A 19597-nucleotide genomic window follows, 5' to 3' on the forward strand; every position below is an offset into this window, starting at 1 on the left:
AAAACGTAAATGAAAGACAAAACGCAACAAACTTTTAAATAAAATCCCTTTCCTTTACGGCATAAACGTACAAACGGATGTCGATGTGACGTCAGATATGCCTTTAAACTGAAATCCTTACACCGGAATTACCTGCCTCCGTTTCCGGTGTAGGCTTGTCCTTACTAACTTAGCTATTGCTAAGGATAGCATGAATAAGCCAGTAAATAATTGTGAGTAGTACTTTATTCTAATCATATGGAGTTCATATTATTTACACGTTTTACCTAAATGTGAATGCAGATCCCTCGACTGTGTTTCTAGTTTGCGCTGTGCTCTGCTCAGCTCATTCTAAAGCCGTAAACTTAAAAATAAAAACCCAGTTAGCCCGTTAGCTCAGTAAAGGCGGGGGTAGAACAGGTGGATGTGAGGAGCTCCGGGTGCATGTCCATGTTCGTTTTTAGGCTATAAAAAAAGCTAAAAGCTGAGCTCGTCATGGCAGCTCGACCGCATTTCACAGACTCGGACACTGCAGATGAAGCAGTGAGGGCCACCTGTGACGACGCCAGCACCTGCAAGAGGTAGACATACTGCTGTCATGGTTTACCATTCAGATAACAGCAGAATTTAACATGTGTAAAAAGGTTAAAATGTCTTTAATGTTTTATTTTAAATTAATGATCTGTCAGTGTTCGACTGGATTGTTGAGTCATGATAAATGCTCTCTTTCTAAATGTTTCTTATGTTTATATATGCATATATACTTAAGTTTGTATATACGTTTGTGTATATCTGAATATAATATGTGTGTATATTTTCTCATGTTAGATTAGATTATATCATAATAAATGTGTGTGTGTGTCTGTTTGCCCTCTGTTACAGCGACATAATAGTCATTGGATTAAAGAAACTGTAAACGAAGTGTTTTGATGTTCATCTCTGGGTCATATTTGTTTTCCAACATAACAGAAAAACAAATGTGTGTATTTCTTTGTGTTTTACTGGGGGAAGTGTTGTATTTCTCTGAACCTAAGCGTCAGTATTCTAAACCTCTCCAGTGTTTAGTCAATGTTATTGATGTTATCCTTTTTTGTCACCACAATAATTTATTGTTTTAACTGTCATATGTATTTTGTACTTGCTTTAAGTCCTGATTATGACAAATTAAATGATTGAAATATTAAACACTGTTTATAATTACATTATATCATTATTCAGTTTCTCATCTCTTCTGTAGATTTGCTACCAGTAAAGGTTACTGGAAGGATCCATACATTCAGTACTTTGTCCGGTCTGTGGGAGAGAGAAAGGCTCCAGAAATCAACAGAGGTGAAACACTGGGTGTTTTTTCAAATCAAATATCTGTCTTTGAAGTAAATATACTACAAAATACTGCATGTATGTCACCAGTGAGCTGATGTCTGTCTTTTTATGCTGTTAAATTAAAGTGTTTTTCTTTGTGAAATTCTGCTTTGATCTATGGGAAATGTCTTGTTGTCATGTTTGGTTCGTCCTAGTATTTTCAGGTAGCCATAGTTTTCTCAGCTCATCTCAACTCTTACCGTCTGTTGTGCCAGGCTACTACGCCCGAGTGCAGGGTGTGAACCAGCTGCTTGATGCTTTCATCAGGAAAACGCAGTGTGACTGTCAGGTCATCAACCTGGGCGCTGGGCTGGACACCACCTTTTGGAGACTAAAGGTACAACACTTCATGTTGTACATGTTCATGCACAATCATGTTTGATTATATTTGGTGTGTTTCCACTGTGACATTGAGCAATAGTTTAATTGTGTGTGTGTGTGTGTGTGTGTGTGTGTGTGTGTGTGTGTGTGTTGTTCTGCTTCTTCTGCTGCAGGATGAGAATCTGCTGCCAAAGAAGTTCTTTGAAGTTGACTTTCCTGCGATTGTGGCCAGAAAAATACACAACATCAAGTAAGGCTGGGAACCAGTGCAGCTACAAGTTCAACCCTGCAGATATGAGCTGTAGATGGAGTTTATGTCCATGTCATGATTGTACACCAGTTCTGTGGCAATATTGTAATGTTCGATATATAACTATTCATTAGTGGCTGCTATAATATAATTTCCTCCTTAATATCATAAATATGTCTGTTACTTTAACTAAATTTGCTTAAACGTGTTGAATATAAACAGTATCTATGATATGGGAAAATGTAGCAGAAAAATAATTGAGCTGATAAATATTCATATAAAAAAGTTTGCTCAAAGTGTAAGTAGTGAGGGTTTTTATTTTTAAATGATAGACTTGTGTGTTGTCTGCAAGGGGTCAGTAGGGGGCGACAAACATTCTTTTACAAACCTGGCAGTAATCATCAACAGTGTTTTGATAATCATCATGTAATAAAAAGAAGCATATGTGATAATGTATATTATTAATATACTCCAGAATTGTATTAGAATTTAAAATATTTATGTGTATGTTGTATTTGACAGAAATTGCTTCCAATGAATTTGAGAAGGAGAAAATTGGGGCTGAAAGCGTAATCTAAAATCTGTTACGTGAAATCATTTAGAATTTTTTTTCATACTCAGGTCAGTAATTACGCTAACAGCTCTTTAAATAAAATAAAAAATCAATTTTCACTAAAATAAAGGTCCTTGATCATCAGATGATCATTTTCATTTCAGGTTGTTGTCAGTGTAAATGTTAGTTAATCCATTTTTCTGGGTGTGTTAATGGATCCAAACTGTGTTCTTTTCTCTGACCAGGACTAAACCTCCTCTGTCCAAACCCATTGTCGAAACCCACTCGACAGACTCCCTGCTCTTAGGTAGCACAGGAACTCTCCTCAAACATTTCAAATAATTTTTATTTCCCTGCTGACAAATCTCCCTCTGGCTTTTTTATTTAATTTCTTCAGATTCCCGCAGTCTGGATTCAGATCGTTACTGCATCATTGCTGCCGATCTCAGAGACGTTGCCAACTTGGAGTCCAAGCTGAAGAAGTTTCAGCTCAACACTGAGTATGTGATGATATTTAACAGCAGAGGTTTTTAAGAGCAAATATTCTGTTAACATTATATTATAAACAAAAGTCCTGATCATTTCTAAAATATGTGCTTTATTTTGGTCAACTGACAAATAAATAGTGTGTTTTTAATGGATAAAAACCGAAGCCGCGTGTGTTTCTTCTGCTCCTCTCCAGGTTACCTACACTCTTCCTGTCAGAGTGTGTTCTGGTCTACATGACTCCACCTCAGTCGTTCAGCCTACTTCACTGGGCTGCAAAGACGTTCCACACTGCCATGTTCATCAATTATGAACAGGTGAATGATAATAGTAATAATAATAATGATTAAATGAATGAATGAAGATTAAATATAAATAAGATAAGAATTCTATAAGAATCTTCTCAAATGTCACTTTTATTTTATTCCAGGTTTTGCTTTTTATTGACAAACATCAATTTGGAAAAAATGCTTCTTTTAACAAACTAAAAATGTTTTTTATGTATAAAGAGTAGAAACAGATGACATTCAAACATTGGTGCGCTGTCATCTGTGTGTCCAGGTCAACATGAGTGATCGATTTGGTCAAGTGATGATCGAGAACCTGCAGCGTCGTCAGTGCAGTCTGACTGGAGTGGAGGCCTGTCAGTCCTTAGACTCTCAGGTCAGGGCGGCACATGTTTAAAGTCATGATTTCGTGAAAGATAAAATCCATCCATCATCACCCCCTTATATGGGGCCAGGTTGTGGGGGCAGCAGTCGGAGCAGGGACACCCAGACTTCCCTCTGCCCAGACACTTCCTCCACCTCTTCTGGGAGGATCCTGTGGCGTTCCCAGGCCAGCCAAGCAAAATAGTCGCTCCAGTGTGTCCTGGGTCTTCCCTTAGGTCTCCTCCCAGAGGGACACGACCCGAGCACCTTCGGGGGGCATGCTGTTTAAATGCCCAAGCCACCTCAGCTGACTCCTCTCGATGTGGAGGAGCAGCGGCTCTACTCCGAGCTTCTCCCGGGTGACAGAGCTCCTCACCCTATCTCTAAGGGAGCGCTCTGCCACCCTGCAGAGAAAGCTAATTTCGACCACTTCAGAATCAGAATCAGAATCTCTTTATTGTCATATGCACCAGGGAAGGTGATACGAAATTTGGTTTGTACGACCCGTTCCTTGAAAAAAAAAACAAAAAAAAACTTGTGTCCAGGACTATGGGTCAGAGTAGGAATGTAGACTTTTAGCTCAGTTCCTTCTTCCAGCACCCTGTGGGGAGTATAGAGCTGGTCCAGTGTTCAGACCAGGGTGGTGGTCCCTCTTTTTAAGGGGGACTGGAGGGTGTGTTCCAACTATCAGGGATCACACTCCTCAGCCTCCTGGAAAAGTCTATTCCAGGGAAGTGGAGAGGAAAATTTGTCCGATAGTCGACCCTCGGATTCAGGTGGAAGAATTTGGTTTTCGTCCTGGCCGTGGAAAGACTAAACATAGCTCTATAATTGACTCTCCAGTAAAACAAGTTTCTTTTGTTTTTGTTTTTATACAGAAAGAGCGTTTTCTGAGTACGGGCTGGGAGAACACAGACGCTCTGGATATGATGACCGTCTACAGCGTACTTCCTCAGGACGACGTGAGCAGGTACTCACTCAGTACACACCGTTACTGCGCCCAGATGGACTGATATACTATTTGTCTTCATCTGTGTGAAAATCAGTTTTACCATTTTGATGTGGCATGAGTGTACTGCATATCACACAAATACTCTGTGTGCGTGTTTAATCAGTTCTGTCGACCAAATCATTAGTTAGTAATGTATTGGTTAATGTTAGTAACGTGTTAACTGTTGTTAACACTTCAGTAGCTGTAGGACACACATAGGAAATGACTAATTTAGGTTAGTTAACTGTGGATAATCCTCAGGTGAACAGTGAGGACCTCTGTGGTGTTCAATGACAGACTGCACTTTAACAGTGACTTCAGGCAGGGCTAATGATTATCTGACAGAGCTGAGATACACATGATGAGAACTGAGCTGGAGGCCAATCTTCTATGACCTGCTGATCCCGGCTGAACCAGGTCCTGGTTCTGGTTATTTATGGGATGTTGCCTGTGATTTATGGCTGTGTCAGCTGTGAAAGCTCACCAGAAAAAAATGTTGCTGTCTTTCTGTAATTCCTTGCAGGATTGAAGCGCTGGAGTTCCTGGATGAGAAGGAGCTTTTGCAACAGCTTCTCCAACATTACAACATCTGCTGGGCCTCCAAGGACAAACTCAACTTGGGTAAATCTCCCTGGTCTTTTCTGTTTGTGATTATTGTTGTATAAGAGGAACACAAACTTACAGAAACGGTCTGGAAGCACTCAGCCCTAGAACCATCAGTCAGCGTCACCGTGGCGCCTCAGTCTCATGTCAGACTGTTGACAACATGACTCACGGGCTCTGGTGACGTTCACTTGTTTTTTAGCAAATAAATTATTAATAATTAGCAGTCACATATTCATGGCGTTGGTTCATTCATTTCTGGTCTAGTGATTCCAAATGTGGATCCCTCTGTTCCAGTGTTAGTGACCTGATGTTCAGATGGAACAGCACTGTGTGTTGACTATGATGACAGATTCACTACAGTTGGTTAAAAAACCTCAATATATGTCATATGTATCGTATTTATTCTTGCCAATACACAGCCCTAGTCATTTGGCTGATGTTCTGTGCCCTCAGGTCTGTCTCAGCTGACATTCTGAGTCTGGAATCTTCTCCAGAAAATAACCTGCAGATTTGATCAGAGTGATGAGTGGAGTGAAGTTCACCATGAAGGTAAGGAGGAGGCAGAGGCAGCGCCGAGGGAAGGTGACGACACCATTGTCACCACCACAGCTGTGACATAAATCATGTGAGCTTCATCAATCAGTCGGATTCAGAGTTTCTTTTCTTTTTTTTGACCTGCTCTGCAGTGAGTGGAACTGATGAATTTGCGTTTGAGACCTAGACCTGGTCCAGAATCTTCATCTGGATCACATCTGGATCCATTGTCACTTTTACTAAATGTATTTATTTACGATACTGTGACCACGGAGACTTTTTTGCTTGCTGGTGTTTACGCATCATGCATCGTGATGGCGTTTGAAAGAAATGAGCTGAGACTGACCAGAAGAGTTCTGTCACTGTTGACTGATGAGTCGGTGAAGAACTGTGTTAAAACTATAAACTGTGTTGGTGCTGGTGAGCAGGTGAATAAATGGAAACATCAGTGTTTTCTCTCGTCACTGTTTCACTGGCTCTGTGTGAACGACTGAAGACACAGATGTGAAAGTTGTGGTTTTTAAGGTTTGGAGATTTTATTGCTAGAAAATGTTTTCAAAATCTGTTCATTTTTTGACATGGTTTAATTTGAATGCTTTGGTTCCTGGAGGAATAAAAAACATAGATAATTTATTAAAAATGATTATTTAACTGAGATAAACTAAGGTTCCAACTCTAACTGCTTTTAGAAATAATTTCTTCTACTGTTTTTTTGTTTTAACAACAAATTGTTAGAAATTCTAAATTAAATACAAAAACTATTATTTAATAAAAGACAAAGCAAAAAACTAAAACCTACCTATTTTACAAAGAAAACTGCAAAAAAAACAAAAGACTTTTGTTTATTTTTAAGCTAAAAGTATCAGAAAAATGAACAAAAGGGGAAAATGTTAAAAACTGAACTATGTTTAAGTCTATAAATACAATTTTTAAAAATGAATTCTTTTCCAGAGAAAAGGGGTATTAGCAAATAAATAAAAAAAGAAACAGAAATAAATTGTTACTAATTTATATGGAAATATAAAAGGTAAAAGCTTTTATTTTTGTCCCGTCACAAACTTCAAAAGTCACAAAAATGTCTCCATTAAAAATGTGTTTTTCTCTAATGCTGTTTGAGAAACGGACTGACGTTCTGACGAACCAGGAATAATGACTGAATGAAATGTGTGTGTGTGTGAGAGAGAGAACAAAACGTGTTTTCTATTGTCCTCGTCTTATCTCTGTGGACTTCTCCTGATAATCACTTCATGAACCTCTAAATTCTCAACAGTGTTGGAATACGATGATCAGCAGGAATGTGGAGGTGGGTGTGGTCGGTGCGGTGGGTGTAGATGTGTCCTCTGGGCTCTGTGCATCCGTCCTCCCAGCACTGCTCATGTACGTGTAGGTATAAAAAGCTGGAGCTGGAGTCTCCAGCTTTGTTGAGATGGAGGAGAAGGTGGAGAACAGACAGCAGTGGGTGTTCGAGGAGTGTGTACAGCCGTGCGTGGGCGAGCTGCTGGGCACCGCCCTCTTCGTCTTCGTGGGCTGTGCGTCCGTCATAGGGAACGCGGAGTCGGTCGGAGACGTGCAGCCAGCCGTGGCTCATGGACTTTGTCTGGCCACACTCATCGTGGTCTTCGCCCAGATCAGGTAAAGTCTGTCAGCTCCATGGCAACAGGATGTCATGTGTGGCAGCGTGGGTTTGTTCCAGGTTTAGGATTTTTATTTTTTCTTTGCCAACTTTAATATTTCTGAACTGTCCCTTTTAAACATTTTCTTTAAAAGTTCTTTTTGGTTTCTTCTTGCTTTCGTTCTTCTGGCTGCCTTCCTTCAGCTTCTCCACCTTCACTGTCCCTCTGATCTGATTGTCTCTGCCTGTGTCCATCTTCATCATCAGCATCTTCATCTCCATCTCCAGCTCATCTGAAACCAAACATCACAGCAGCTCTCACTACTGTCTGCCCAAAGCTTCACTCTCAGCTGCGCTGCTTTTCTTCTGTCACAAACCAGTGAACTTTAAACAAAATGTCCATGACAAATAAATCACCTTTGACTTTATGTTGATGCTGTTTGACGTCTGCGTACCATGTGACAGTTGATGTCAGAGCTCCCTCACGTCTCCCCTCTATGTCTGCGGCAGTGGTGGTCACCTGAACCCGGCCGTGTCTCTCAGTGTGTGTCTGTGTGGAGGGATGCAGCTGCTGCTGCTGCTGCCCTACGTCGTCGCTCAGCTCATCGGGGGGATGATCGGTGCCGCCCTGGCCAAGGTGAAGAAAAATGAGTTCTAATGATATTTAGGCAAAGTTGAAACATCATTTTTCCTATTGTTTCAGTCAGTGTGTGTGTGTGTGTGGTTCTTTTTGCACCCCTTCTGAAAATATTAGGACCACCAGTATGACCAGTTCAGATATAGAGAAGGAAATTTAGACACACTACAATGAAGTAGTACTACAACTGGTACCACACACACACACACACAGGGCGTGGGAGAAGAAGTGTTTGACTCACAAAGTTCTAATAAAAATCTAATTCCCCTATATGCCCCTAGAGGGAGACCAAGCACAAGTGCCACACCGGTGGCACAGGTACCATAGTTTCAGAACCACTGGTTAATCAACATTCTGTCATCTGTTCATCTTTTGCCACCTTTTCACCCTCCTGTCCACACTAACACACACTCTGCCCTCACCCCCTCCCCCTCCAGGCTGTGTTTCCTCCCAGCATGTACGAGGCTGCAGTGGGAGCAGCTCTTCACCCGGGGACCACCGACCTGGGCCGGGCCACTCTGGCTGAACTGGTCCTGACTCTGATCCTCACCACCGTGGTCTGTATGGTCACCGTCAACAAACAAACAAGGTCGTCCTGGGCGCCGTTCTGCATCGGACTGAGTGTGACGGCCAACATACTGGCAGGGTAGGAGGTCAATTTTCGCAATCACATTTGGAAAATGATTAGATTTTTTTCAAAATCAAAATAGAAATAAAGGATTGGATTTAAGATAAAAAAAAAAACAGATTTTATGTGAGAAGGAAGTTACAGGAAAAAGCACAGGTTTAAAAGCACAAGCTTACACACATAGCTATTGGTTAGCACAGATGCTACTTGAGATTAACTGAAACTCAAAGCTTAGAAGTTGCCATTAGTTTGCCAAAAAATATTTATATCTACACCACAGTCTCATGTTGGGTCACATGAGGAGCCGCATCCTTGTAAACCTCTGAACCAGACCCTGGTTCCAGGTCCAGGTCCAGGTCCAGACACCAGCTCTTTCTGTTTCAGAGGGTCACTGTCTGGTGCCTGTATGAATCCCGCCCGGGCCTTTGGACCAGCTGTGGCTGCTAATCATTGGGAACATCACTGGATCTACTGGGTGGGACCAACCTGCGGAGCGCTGCTCACCGCTCTCTTCATCAGGTAGCGTAGGACCTTGAGAGAGTCAGACCTCATCTGTCTCTGTCCTTGAATGAAACCATTCATCCGTCCCACGTGATCCTGGGATCACAAACATCTGTGACTGAAGTTTGTCTCTGTCCACAGGTTGATGTTGGGAGACAAGAAAACCCGACTTTTCCTAAAATGAACTTCAAGCTACGAACATTATTCCTTCATGTGCATCTACTGTATATTTGACTCTTCCTCCATGCATATTTTTTATAGCTGCCGTGTGATTCAAGCTAATTTGTTCATTTAATTCTTCTTAAAAATTATAAAATATTTTTAAAAATATGCTTTCATAGTTTCAAATCATCGAGTCAAAGCCATGATAAAACTGTACTTGTACTGTACTGTAGTAATAGAGCTGGTTGTAGTTTTGGAAGAAACTGGTTGTAAAATAATAATCAGTAAAGGAGCAATGGAGCTATTTTTCTGACATGGTTCATTCACCATTAAGTTGTCATTCGTTTTAATTGCTGTCACTTAATTAATAAATGTCGAATTAATTAATACCGTTCCAGTTGTGTCGGAAAAGAACGTAAGACTAAAAGAAAAGCTAAAGAAGCTAAGTTCGCTACAGCACTGTGTAAATGCTGTGTTCATGTCATGACGATTGTCAGACGCAGACGGTTGTGCTCATTTTGACCAGCAGACGGCGACAATGTGTAAAATTGAAAATAAAAACATCTTATATTCTTAGGTCTCAGCAATGTACAAGAGATAAGATTAAAAACTGCGATCCTTCACTAAGAAGACTAACTCTCTGACCACTAGATCAAGGACCACTACATCTAGTCACTAGTAACTTGAGGAAAATACATAAAATTAGTAAAATGTGACACTTTACTGAAATTGTTATACTTTCAATACTCTCACGTTTACACAACTCGATCCCCAAAAATAGAAATTCTCAGAAACAACACACATCGTCAAAAACATTAAACAAAGTATGTGTCGATCTGTATTATCCTCACCAAAAATGCTAAAGGTATCATGGCTATGTCACAAAAACCCACAAAGTTATATTATATTATGACTGAGAAAGTAAACATATGAGTAACTCAATGGAAATGATAAACACTCATGTTTTTGTCAATCCCAGAAAACACCACAAGAGACACATCAGCTTTAGTTAATGTGAAGTTTATTTGTATCTTCTTATATTTGACATTTTTCGGCAGCGTCCATGTGGTGGCGCTATGCCAATATGCCTGTCGCTGACTGGGTGCAGTTTAGCGGTATTTCTCGGACAGAGCCAGAGCCACGTTGGCAAGGAATTTGTCGAAGGAGAGGTGGGCCTCGTCGGTGTAGTCGTTGGGGTACCTCTTGGAAAGGACCACGTGGAAGCAACTAGACAGCAACTGGGGATGATGGGAAATAAAAGAAACGTCACATGGTGAGTTCATGCCAGTCAAAGTTAGCCCCATGGGTATGAGCTGCAATCATTTCACAAAAACACCAGATAAATAATGGCATCTAAACACGTGATGCAGCAAATGACGTTTGACCTCAATCGAATCTCTAAATTCCGAAAAGGTGGAAAAATAATTCACTAAATACATTTCTTCCTCTTCCTTCAGAAACTGTGTGGATGCAAAATAATATACTGGGTCTAATGACGCCTGGCAGACGTTGGGCCATGAACCTGAGGTGCAGGTCCGTGCGTAATATATGCAGAAGACGCGGAGAAAAAGTTCTTTGCCAACCAGTGCGGAGTTTAACTTTTCATGTTGGAGTCGTGTGACGTCCGTAGGTGCGGGTGTGTGTGTGTCTCACCTTGAAGTTGCTGGGATCCACTCTCAGGGTGAAGGCGTGCTTCTCGCTGAGGTCCAACAGCCCGGTGACCATGTCGTCGATGTTCTCGTAGGCCTGCTTGATTCCTTTCATCACCAGCTTCCCATGCTCCTTCACCTGAGGGCTGTTGTAAGTAAAATCCTTAAAGTGGGTGAAGTAGGTCTTGGTTTGGGGGTGCGCCGCGAACAACCTGCGGAGTCAGAGAGGAGGGCAATGACGTCACAAGACAATAAACACTCGACTTACTAGTCCTATAGTTGTATGCAGTAAATATATATACACGCACCTGCCCAGAGCCTCTGCGCCGATGGCGTCAGAGTCTTTGGAGATTTTGCTCCAGAGGATCCTGATGCGCTCCTTGTCAATGCTGTTCAGACTCATTTTGGCTTCGGTTCCTGTGCTGCTAACAACTGGAATTATGACAGCGTGATGGTGAGGGGCTTTAATACAGTCACTCTGTAAAGTCACGCCCACAGGAGACTGTGCCAAGGCCCACCGTCCCATGACGCGGGTGGCAGATGGCACCGGAGTCCTGCCCTGATAGTGGGTCTCTCCGTGGACTGACGCCAGGCTACAGGGCCGCTATCAGCTGGGCACACAGTGGTCACAAGTTGGTAAAAAAACAGGGGGGTAGAGAGGGGGTTACTCATCAAAAAATGAGCGCCAGCTTTTCGAGGTGGGGGGTGGGGGGGGGGGGGGGGTGAGTAAAAATGACATAGCACTTAAAGCTAATCCACAGAACTAACTTTGTGCTCCATCTCCATCTAACACCGAATAAAGACCGAATAAAGACCGAATAAAGACCGATCTGTACTCACATCTACGGCCCTCAACCTAAGGAGCAAAAATCATCTCAATAGCGAGATTTATAATGAAGAAATTTATAACAAGAAGTCAAATGTGTTTGTTTTTTTGCCACATTATGAAATGCACGCATCATTTAAATTATTTTACGTTTAAAAATAAACAATTAATGAGTGAAATTTCCCTTTACTATTATATTTCTATATTCTGGATATATGTTTATGTGAATGTGTATGTACATATGCTATATATGTATGTACTGTATATGTATCTATAAGTAAGTATATATGTGTATGTACATGTATACATATATGACTAATATATCTATCGAATATCTAATATTATGTACAGTAATATCCTGGAAATACTATAATATACCTTATATACTAGTATACTGTATCTTGCTGAAACTGTTTGTTTATTTATTTAAATGGTTTAATTTAACTATTTAAACTGTTTATATATTTATTATATATATATTTAAACATTATAAAAATAATTTACAATATATACTGTAATATATAGAATTATACATTTTATAGAAATTGGAATAATAGCGTCACACATGATAACAATAACGAACTACTAGTCTCTTCTTGGTTGGACTTCTTTATTCTCCTGTTCTTCCTGTTGTTCTGCCGCTGCTGCGGCCTTCATTTTCTCAACGTCTTAATCCCGAAGGATTAATCGAGCTCTATCTTTCTAAACAACTCAACGTTTTCCAACTGTGGAATTCTGCAGATTTTTACACTGAAATACATAACGTGTGTGCAGAGCGCAGCACTTGGGTGCGGTTGTTGATCGATTAACTATCAGTCGGTTCATGACGTTGGTTAATCAAACGTGAAAAATGCCCAGGCCGCGGGCGTTAGGTGTTTGGGTGTAGGCCTAAGGGGCAGCAGCAGATAACGGCAGAATGAGTGTGACAGATAATGTGAAAAACATGAAGCAGCAGAGGAAGAACTGGCACCGATTCAAAACATGACTGGGGCAAAAAGAAATGGAGGGTGTTCAGTGACGTCACTGCGGAGGGCAGAAATGTTTCATTTATAAAAATGAGTTGTGGAGGATTAGTAGAATGTTCTATGTTAAATTTACCAACACTGTCAATTATTTGATACCATAATAAAATGTATTTATCATAGTTTGAAAATATAAAGTGCATCATGTATTATATACAAGCAAAATCTCTCATTTATAATACTTGTTTTCGTTTTGTTTAGTTTATCTTATGGTAAAAATGAAATCTGACTTTAAATCACTTAAAATATAATTATTTCTAAAAGGATAAAATATATAAATGAATGACCATTTAAATTATTGTGATGCCATAAATAAAGATAAAAAAGAAAATGAAGTTTTTTTTAAATAATCAACGTATGAATGAATGAGAATTGAGAATGAATTTTATTACCTGACTTCCAATCGGATTTAAATGTTTTGTTTCATACATTTTTATTCACACTTTTCTTTCTATTCTCACCACAAAACTGTACAAACTTGCAGGGAAAACCACACCGCGTTTTGTGTTTGTTGTACATGACGCAGCAAAATGCGCGTTGGCACAGTTTTGATGATTCAAACCTTATCAGAACCTCTCCATCTGCACCCTATCACAGACCCGGCCCCTCAGGGCGTGGAAGACCGCCGCATATTTAAATAGAGCCGCAGGTGAACATGAGAAATAACTCAGCTTTATTTCTTTGAGTATTTCTTTGAGTCAAAGACAGAGACACAAACACCAGAGAGCAGCCATGGTTCAATGGTCGGATGCCGAGAGGAAAATTATTATCGATACCTTTGGTAGCCTGAACTTCAAGGAATTTGGTGGCAAGGCTCTGGCCAGGTACTGACCGGTCTGGACAAGGACTCTTCAGCAAAACTCAGGGAACTGTGTCTCTATGTGGTCAGATTTTCACTTGTTTGATTTTACCTCCACAGGTGCCTGATCGTTTACCCCTGGACCCAGAGGTATTTTGGCTCCTTCGGTTCCTTAAGCAGCCCCAAAGCCATCAGGCAGAATGGAAGTGTGCAGAACCACGGGGAGACAGTGATGAAAGGTCTGGATAAGGCTGTAAATGACTTGGACAACATCAAGGGCGTTCTCTCCGAGCTGAGCAAACTGCACTCCGAGAGACTGCACGTGGATCCTGACAACTTCAAGGTGAAGATCCAGCACCACAAACACAAAAAGAAAGAAAGAAAACAAACAAACAAAGAAAAGTTCATGTGTAAATCCTAAAATGTAGTAGTGTGATATTTGACACTTGTTAATTGTTAATGTAATGACGTTCTCCTGACCGTTCTCCACAGCTCCTGGCTGACTGCATCACCATCGTCCTCGCTGCCCAAAAGGGTAACGCCTTCACTCCTGAGATTCAGGCAATCATTCAGAAGTTCCTGGCTGTTGTGGTGGCAGCTCTGGGAAAACAGTACTACTGAGAACCTTAGCCCACTGGACTCCAGCAGCAGGAGGATGATCCCAGAGTGATTCATCGCCTTGTCAGAGAAATAAAATTATTCTCAAAGCAAAAATCTTCTCTGTTTTCTCTCGTTTTTCCTTCTTTGTATCAGTAGAAAAAGTTTCAAATAATGAAATGGTTCTGAGAAAAAAAGGTATCGTTATGACTTATGGTGTTAAAACGTTCTTTAAAAAAAACTCAAAAAACCACAACCTGTCTGTGTAGGTTCTCAGTCATTAAGAGCAGGTCAACACAAAGCAGGGAAGTGGAAGAAACTTCAGAACAGTCCACTAACCTCCGTCTGAACCTCTACGGTCCGAACTACAACAGTTGGTGTGGAAATGGAGACGATATTGTTTGGTATTCTGGAGCAAAAAAAGATGTATTTTTTATAAATCAAATTATTTGAATAAATAATTCTTGAGCAGAAAATAAAGGATAATAATGTAAATATGTGAAATAAGAAAAAATAAAGAAGAAAAAAATGTTCGACATGTAATATATGTATATATAATACTATTTTAAAAAAAGTAATTCTAACATTTGATTAAAAACGAGAACCCATCAAACATTATTGACAGTTACAGTAGTGTTGCCTGCATATATTCGTTAATCCCCCCCCCTCTATATATATATGTATGTATGTATATACTGTATGTGTGTGTATATATATACTGTATATATTCACTTTAAGGAAACCGTCCTTCCATGGTCGCAGGGGAACTGAAGCCAATCGCAGCAGTCAGACGATAGACGATACAATTGTGCCATCTACTGGTGACGCCCAGATCCACTAACGTGAGAATTTCTGTCAAAATACATTTTTTATACGGTATTGTTCTGAATACTTGATTTTTTTTATTAAATTCAATTAGATACGGTACATCACTTATTATTATTTTTTAAATCTTTGGTGGCTAAAAGCAGACTTTATTTCTTTCAATTAAATCGTGTTGAGGTGAAAACGGAAATAAAGGTTTATCGTGACGGCTGGGGGCGATGCTAACGCTAACATTGCTACCTGCTGAATTCAATGAGGTTTTACTATTTTCCTAATGACTGTCCATTCCACCTTATCGTCTGGTTCTCTCCGGCCCGGAAGAGAATTTGTCAGAGTAAGAAGGACTATCTTTCAAAGTTTTTAATTGTTTTTTTCGTGTTTGTCTCCCTTTTTGTTTGTCATGAAATTCGAACTGACGTCATCCCATTTCTTTAATTGTGTCGACACGTAGACTAGATGGCGTCTCCTATATGTAACTTCTTAAAGTGATTTAATAATAATTAATATATTGTTACCATAAAAATATAATAATATTCTTCCGATGAGTTATAGAAGAGGACATGCACATCTGCTGCTGACGACTTCCTGTAGATGCCTCCAAAACAGTGATGGATTATTTGGTATAAACCTCTTCTGACACAATCACACGGACGATACTGAAGTGAAGCTCTGTATAACTGTATCTGTGGCTCTCTGTAACTGTACCACACATTCCAAAGAAAAAAAAACAGACAAAATTGGTCAAAGTTCGTTTTTTTGTTTTGTTTGTTTGTTTGTTTTATTTTACTGCAAAGACAAAGATGATCTTCAAGGGCAGAGGCTTCTGGGTTCAGTGGTACTGGCTTCCCAGAGCTGACACCACCACAGCCACAAACTTCTGGAAGGTGGCCTGCACCTCAGGAGTGAAGGCGCTTCCGAGTTTGGCAGCGATGACGATGGTGAGGCAGTCAGCCAGCAGCTGGACAGAGAAGAACAAGTTGGAGATCATTCAGTGATTCACACAGAATGTGTGGGCGTTATTTTATCATCAGTGTAATCTGGTCATTTTTACTTGGTTTTCTCTCCTGATTTTTTCTTTTTACCTTGAAGTTGTCAGGATCCACGTGCAGCTTCTCAGAGTGCAGGACGCTCAGCTCGGCATAGGTGGCCTTGATGTTGTCCATGTTCTTCACAGCCCGGTCCAGACCGTGCAGCACCCTGATTCCATGGGCTGCAATCATTGGGTTGCTCTTGATGGCGTTGGCGTTGTAGAGGTTACCGAAGCCCCCGAAATACCTCTGAGTCCAGGGGTAAACAATCAGACACCTGAGGTGGAAGGACAGTGAAGAAACGTCATGAGTTCAATGATGAAAACCAATCAGATGATACGCAGCATTTCCTGGATTGGTGTAGAATGAGCAGCCTTATGGTTGTACCTGCTCAGAGCCTTGGGGCCGATGTCCTCATAGTCCAGGCTGGAGAAGATGCTGTTGATGATGTCACGCTCCTGCTCAGTCCATTCAACCATGTTTGCTCTTTGGGTTTTTGTCTTTTTTCTTCAAGACTCAAAGAAAAAATGCTGAGTAGATTCTTCGGCGCCCCCTCTGGCTCTATTTAAATGAACCAGGGTCTCCTCCACCCACAGGAGCAGGGGTCTGTGATTGGCTGCAGATGAAGAGGCTCTGATAAAGCTCAGAACTTTCCAGATGCTTCTGGATGTCTCTATAGCTAGAATCAAGGTCAACAGTATGGACTTTAGTTTAAACATTCACAGCTGATGAATATTCTTGATTTAGGTCCAATCATTTACACTGAAGAGCGCTGCCATCACATCTGAGGTTGGTCCAACATACGTCAGGAGAAGCCTACAGTACAGGTCTCACTAGAAAAGCATGGGCCACATTTGGGCTGTAGAAGACCTAAGTGGGAATAAACTGACACAGAGTACCATGTGTCATTGTTGGGTTCCAAGGTTTGTGTTCCATTTGAAGGCCTACAGATGAGGCCTACAGATGAGGTCTACATGAAAGTCAGATTGAATGACCTTTGGGACTCATTGAATGTCAGCCAGAACAATCTGTAAGCCCATAAAACAATACCCCCATTGTTGTAGCTCAGGTTTTAATGATCTGCTATCACTCTATTCTGTGCCAACATGGGCAAATATACGGGGTCTACAGTCCAACAGTTATTATTTATATTGATACATCAAATCCTGTTTTCTCTTTTGTTCTTAAGGCATTTTGTAGCTTTAATGTTAAAAAACAACCTTCCACGAAGAAAACATGAAAACAGAGGGGCGGGGCCCTTCAAAGACTACTGCACACAGCTGCTTGAATCCACATGTTGCAGTGAGGGTTGTGGCCCCATTTTTCACAGCTGTGAGGGTGGGACTGAGGAGATGCATTATCTTTAAGGCAGTGACACTTGTATGTTTAGGCAGATAAGATGCAGGACACATCAGCTGGTACACCACACATGTGGACCAGATGATGCTCTTCCTTTAAATTGGCCATGACTGTAGCAAAGATCAAAGAATAGTTTGATATCACATTATTATAATTACTACTGGTCAGACACATTCTAGTAACAGATTTTAATAGTTCATTATTTGTAGCCCAGCTAGTGTGTACCAAGTGGGGTTGACAGGTTTTTTTGCTACCCTGCTGAGTTTGCCCATTTGGGTTTGATGGTTTGATAGTTTCAACCAGCAGGGCTTGATCTGTAGGACCAGTCAGTCTGAACCCAACAATGACACATGGTACTGTGGATTTAAGCAGCTGTGTTCAGTAGTCTTTAACCCCCCCACACCTCCCTTTCCATGTTTTTTCCATGGGAGGTTGTTTTTTAACATTATTTTCTAACATTAAATCTTACAAAAATGCCATAAGAACAAAAACGAAAACAGGATTTGATGTAACAATATAAATAATAACAGCAAAAAAACAACAGTTGTATAAATATTACTATTGCTACTACTAATAATAATTCTAACAATATTGCTATTCATATTTTACACATGTATATCATGATAAGTATTAAGGGCTTCAGAGGGGGGCCCACTTAGGCTGGTTCCACTGGACTGTAGACCCCGTATATTTGCCCATGTTGGCACAGAATAGAGTGATAGCAGATCATTAAAACCTGAGCTACAACAATGGGGGTATTGTTTTATGGGCTTACAGATTGTTCTGGCTGACATTCAATGAGTCCCAAAGGTCATTCAATCTGACTTTCATGTAGACCTCATCTGTAGGCCTCATCTGTAGGCCTTCAAATGGAACACAAACCTTGGAACCCAACAATGACACATGGTACTCTGTGTCAGTTTATTCCCACTTAGGTCTTCTACAGCCCAAATGTGGCCCATGCTTTTCTAGTGAGACCTGTACTGTAGGCTTCTCCTGACGTATGTTGGACCAACCTCAGATGTGATGGCAGCGCTCTTCAGTGTAAATGATTGGACCTAAATCAAGAATATTCATCAGCTGTGAATGTTTAAACTAAAGTCCATACTGTTGACCTTGATTCTAGCTATAGAGACATCCAGAAGCATCTGGAAAGTTCTGAGCTTTATCAGAGCCTCTTCATCTGCAGCCAATCACAGACCCCTGCTCCTGTGGGTGGAGGAGACCCTGGTTCATTTAAATAGAGCCAGAGGGGGCGCCGAAGAATCTACTCAGCATTTTTTCTTTGAGTCTTGAAGAAAAAAGACAAAAACCCAAAGAGCAAACATGGTTGAATGGACTGAGCAGGAGCGTGACATCATCAACAGCATCTTCTCCAGCCTGGACTATGAGGACATCGGCCCCAAGGCTCTGAGCAGGTACAACCATAAGGCTGCTCATTCTACACCAATCCAGGAAATGCTGCGTATCATCTGATTGGTTTTCATCATTGAACTCATGACTTTTCTTCACTGTCCTTCCACCTCAGGTGTCTGATTGTTTACCCCTGGACTCAGAGGTATTTCGGGGGCTTCGGTAACCTCTACAACGCCAACGCCATCAAGAGCAACCCAATGATTGCAGCCCATGGAATCAGGGTGCTGCACGGTCTGGACCGGGCTGTGAAGAACATGGACAACATCAAGGCCACCTATGCCGAGCTGAGCGTCCTGCACTCTGAGAAGCTGCACGTGGATCCTGACAACTTCAAGGTAAAAAGAAAAAATCAGGAGAGAAAACCAAGTAAAAATGACCAGATTACACTGATGATAAAATAACGCCCACACATTCTGTGTGAATCACTGAATGATCTCCAACTTGTTCTTCTCTGTCCAGCTGCTGGCTGACTGCCTCACCATCGTCATCGCTGCCAAACTCGGAAGCGCCTTCACTCCTGAGGTGCAGGCCACCTTCCAGAAGTTTGTGGCTGTGGTGGTGTCAGCTCTGGGAAGACAGTACCACTGAACCCAGAAGCCTCTGCCCTTGAAGATCATCTTTGTCTTTGCACACTGAAACCTGAACACTGGATCAGAATGTCATCTTCCAGGAAATAAAAAGTCATTGCAGTAAATGTGACCTGAACGTCTGTTTTTTAAGACACAACTGTATTAAATATCACCCGGTAGAATAGTCCAAACCCTGCAGGGACTGAGAAGGAGACACTGACCAAACATTAATGTG

The 19597-nt window shown here is 41.1% G+C and overlaps 6 protein-coding genes and 1 long non-coding RNA gene across 8 annotated transcripts; 4 read left to right on the top strand and 3 right to left on the bottom strand.

The window, feature by feature from the left end:
• The first annotated feature begins 113 nt into the window (after window positions 1-113).
• Window positions 114-6196, top strand: lcmt1 (leucine carboxyl methyltransferase 1). 2 transcript variants are annotated; one of them, XR_521912.3, is made up of 12 exons: window positions 114-560; window positions 1217-1308; window positions 1557-1678; window positions 1836-1912; window positions 2711-2772; window positions 2863-2965; window positions 3148-3268; window positions 3513-3614; window positions 4480-4571; window positions 5116-5213; window positions 5652-5747; window positions 5885-6196. XR_521912.3 is itself a non-coding variant. In XM_008315062.3 (11 exons), exons 1-11 carry the CDS (start codon window positions 475-477, stop codon window positions 5672-5674), a joined length of 978 nt encoding a protein of 325 aa, XP_008313284.1. In that variant the 5' UTR covers window positions 115-474; the 3' UTR covers window positions 5675-6196. The 2 variants fall into 2 exon arrangements, 1 of the variants encoding a protein (XP_008313284.1); XM_008315062.3 differs by having other exon boundaries at window positions 115-560; window positions 5652-6196.
• Window positions 6197-6549: 353 nt separating this feature from the next.
• On the top strand, window positions 6550-10435 carry aqp8a.1 (aquaporin 8a, tandem duplicate 1). The gene is made up of 5 exons (XM_008315061.3): window positions 6550-7364; window positions 7855-7981; window positions 8419-8627; window positions 8994-9128; window positions 9252-10435. Exons 1-5 carry the CDS (start codon window positions 7159-7161, stop codon window positions 9292-9294), a joined length of 720 nt encoding a protein of 239 aa, XP_008313283.1. The 5' UTR covers window positions 6550-7158; the 3' UTR covers window positions 9295-10435.
• Window positions 7453-8541, bottom strand: LOC112487348 (uncharacterized). The gene is made up of 2 exons (XR_003050375.1): window positions 8404-8541; window positions 7453-7972 (listed from the first exon to the last, which is right to left on the bottom strand). It is a non-coding gene; the product is annotated as an uncharacterized LOC112487348 (long non-coding RNA).
• On the bottom strand, window positions 10382-11324 carry hbae5 (hemoglobin, alpha embryonic 5). Its single transcript, NM_001294194.1, is given in 3 exon segments — window positions 10382-10510; window positions 10926-11133; window positions 11230-11324. Coding segments are annotated over 3 exon segments (432 nt in total).
• Window positions 11325-13390: 2066 nt separating this feature from the next.
• On the top strand, window positions 13391-14282 carry LOC103382312 (hemoglobin subunit beta-1-like). The gene is made up of 3 exons (XM_008315058.2): window positions 13391-13593; window positions 13689-13911; window positions 14061-14282. Exons 1-3 carry the CDS (start codon window positions 13502-13504, stop codon window positions 14187-14189), a joined length of 444 nt encoding a protein of 147 aa, XP_008313280.1. The 5' UTR covers window positions 13391-13501; the 3' UTR covers window positions 14190-14282.
• A 1459-nt stretch (window positions 14283-15741) lies between these two features.
• On the bottom strand, window positions 15742-16569 carry LOC103382311 (hemoglobin subunit beta-1-like). The gene is made up of 3 exons (XM_008315057.3): window positions 16406-16569; window positions 16073-16295; window positions 15742-15948 (listed from the first exon to the last, which is right to left on the bottom strand). Exons 1-3 carry the CDS (start codon window positions 16495-16497, stop codon window positions 15820-15822), a joined length of 444 nt encoding a protein of 147 aa, XP_008313279.1. The 5' UTR covers window positions 16498-16569; the 3' UTR covers window positions 15742-15819.
• Window positions 16570-18628: 2059 nt separating this feature from the next.
• LOC103382309 (hemoglobin subunit beta-1-like) lies at window positions 18629-19391 on the top strand. The gene is made up of 3 exons (XM_025057764.1): window positions 18629-18795; window positions 18906-19128; window positions 19253-19391. Exons 1-3 carry the CDS (start codon window positions 18704-18706, stop codon window positions 19379-19381), a joined length of 444 nt encoding a protein of 147 aa, XP_024913532.1. The 5' UTR covers window positions 18629-18703; the 3' UTR covers window positions 19382-19391.
• The last annotated feature ends 206 nt before the right edge of the window (window positions 19392-19597 follow it).

The sequence above is a fragment of the Cynoglossus semilaevis genome, chromosome 8 (genome assembly GCF_000523025.1).
Source record: "Cynoglossus semilaevis isolate Cse_v1.0 chromosome 8, Cse_v1.0, whole genome shotgun sequence".
Taxonomy (NCBI): Eukaryota; Metazoa; Chordata; class Actinopteri; order Pleuronectiformes; family Cynoglossidae; genus Cynoglossus; species Cynoglossus semilaevis.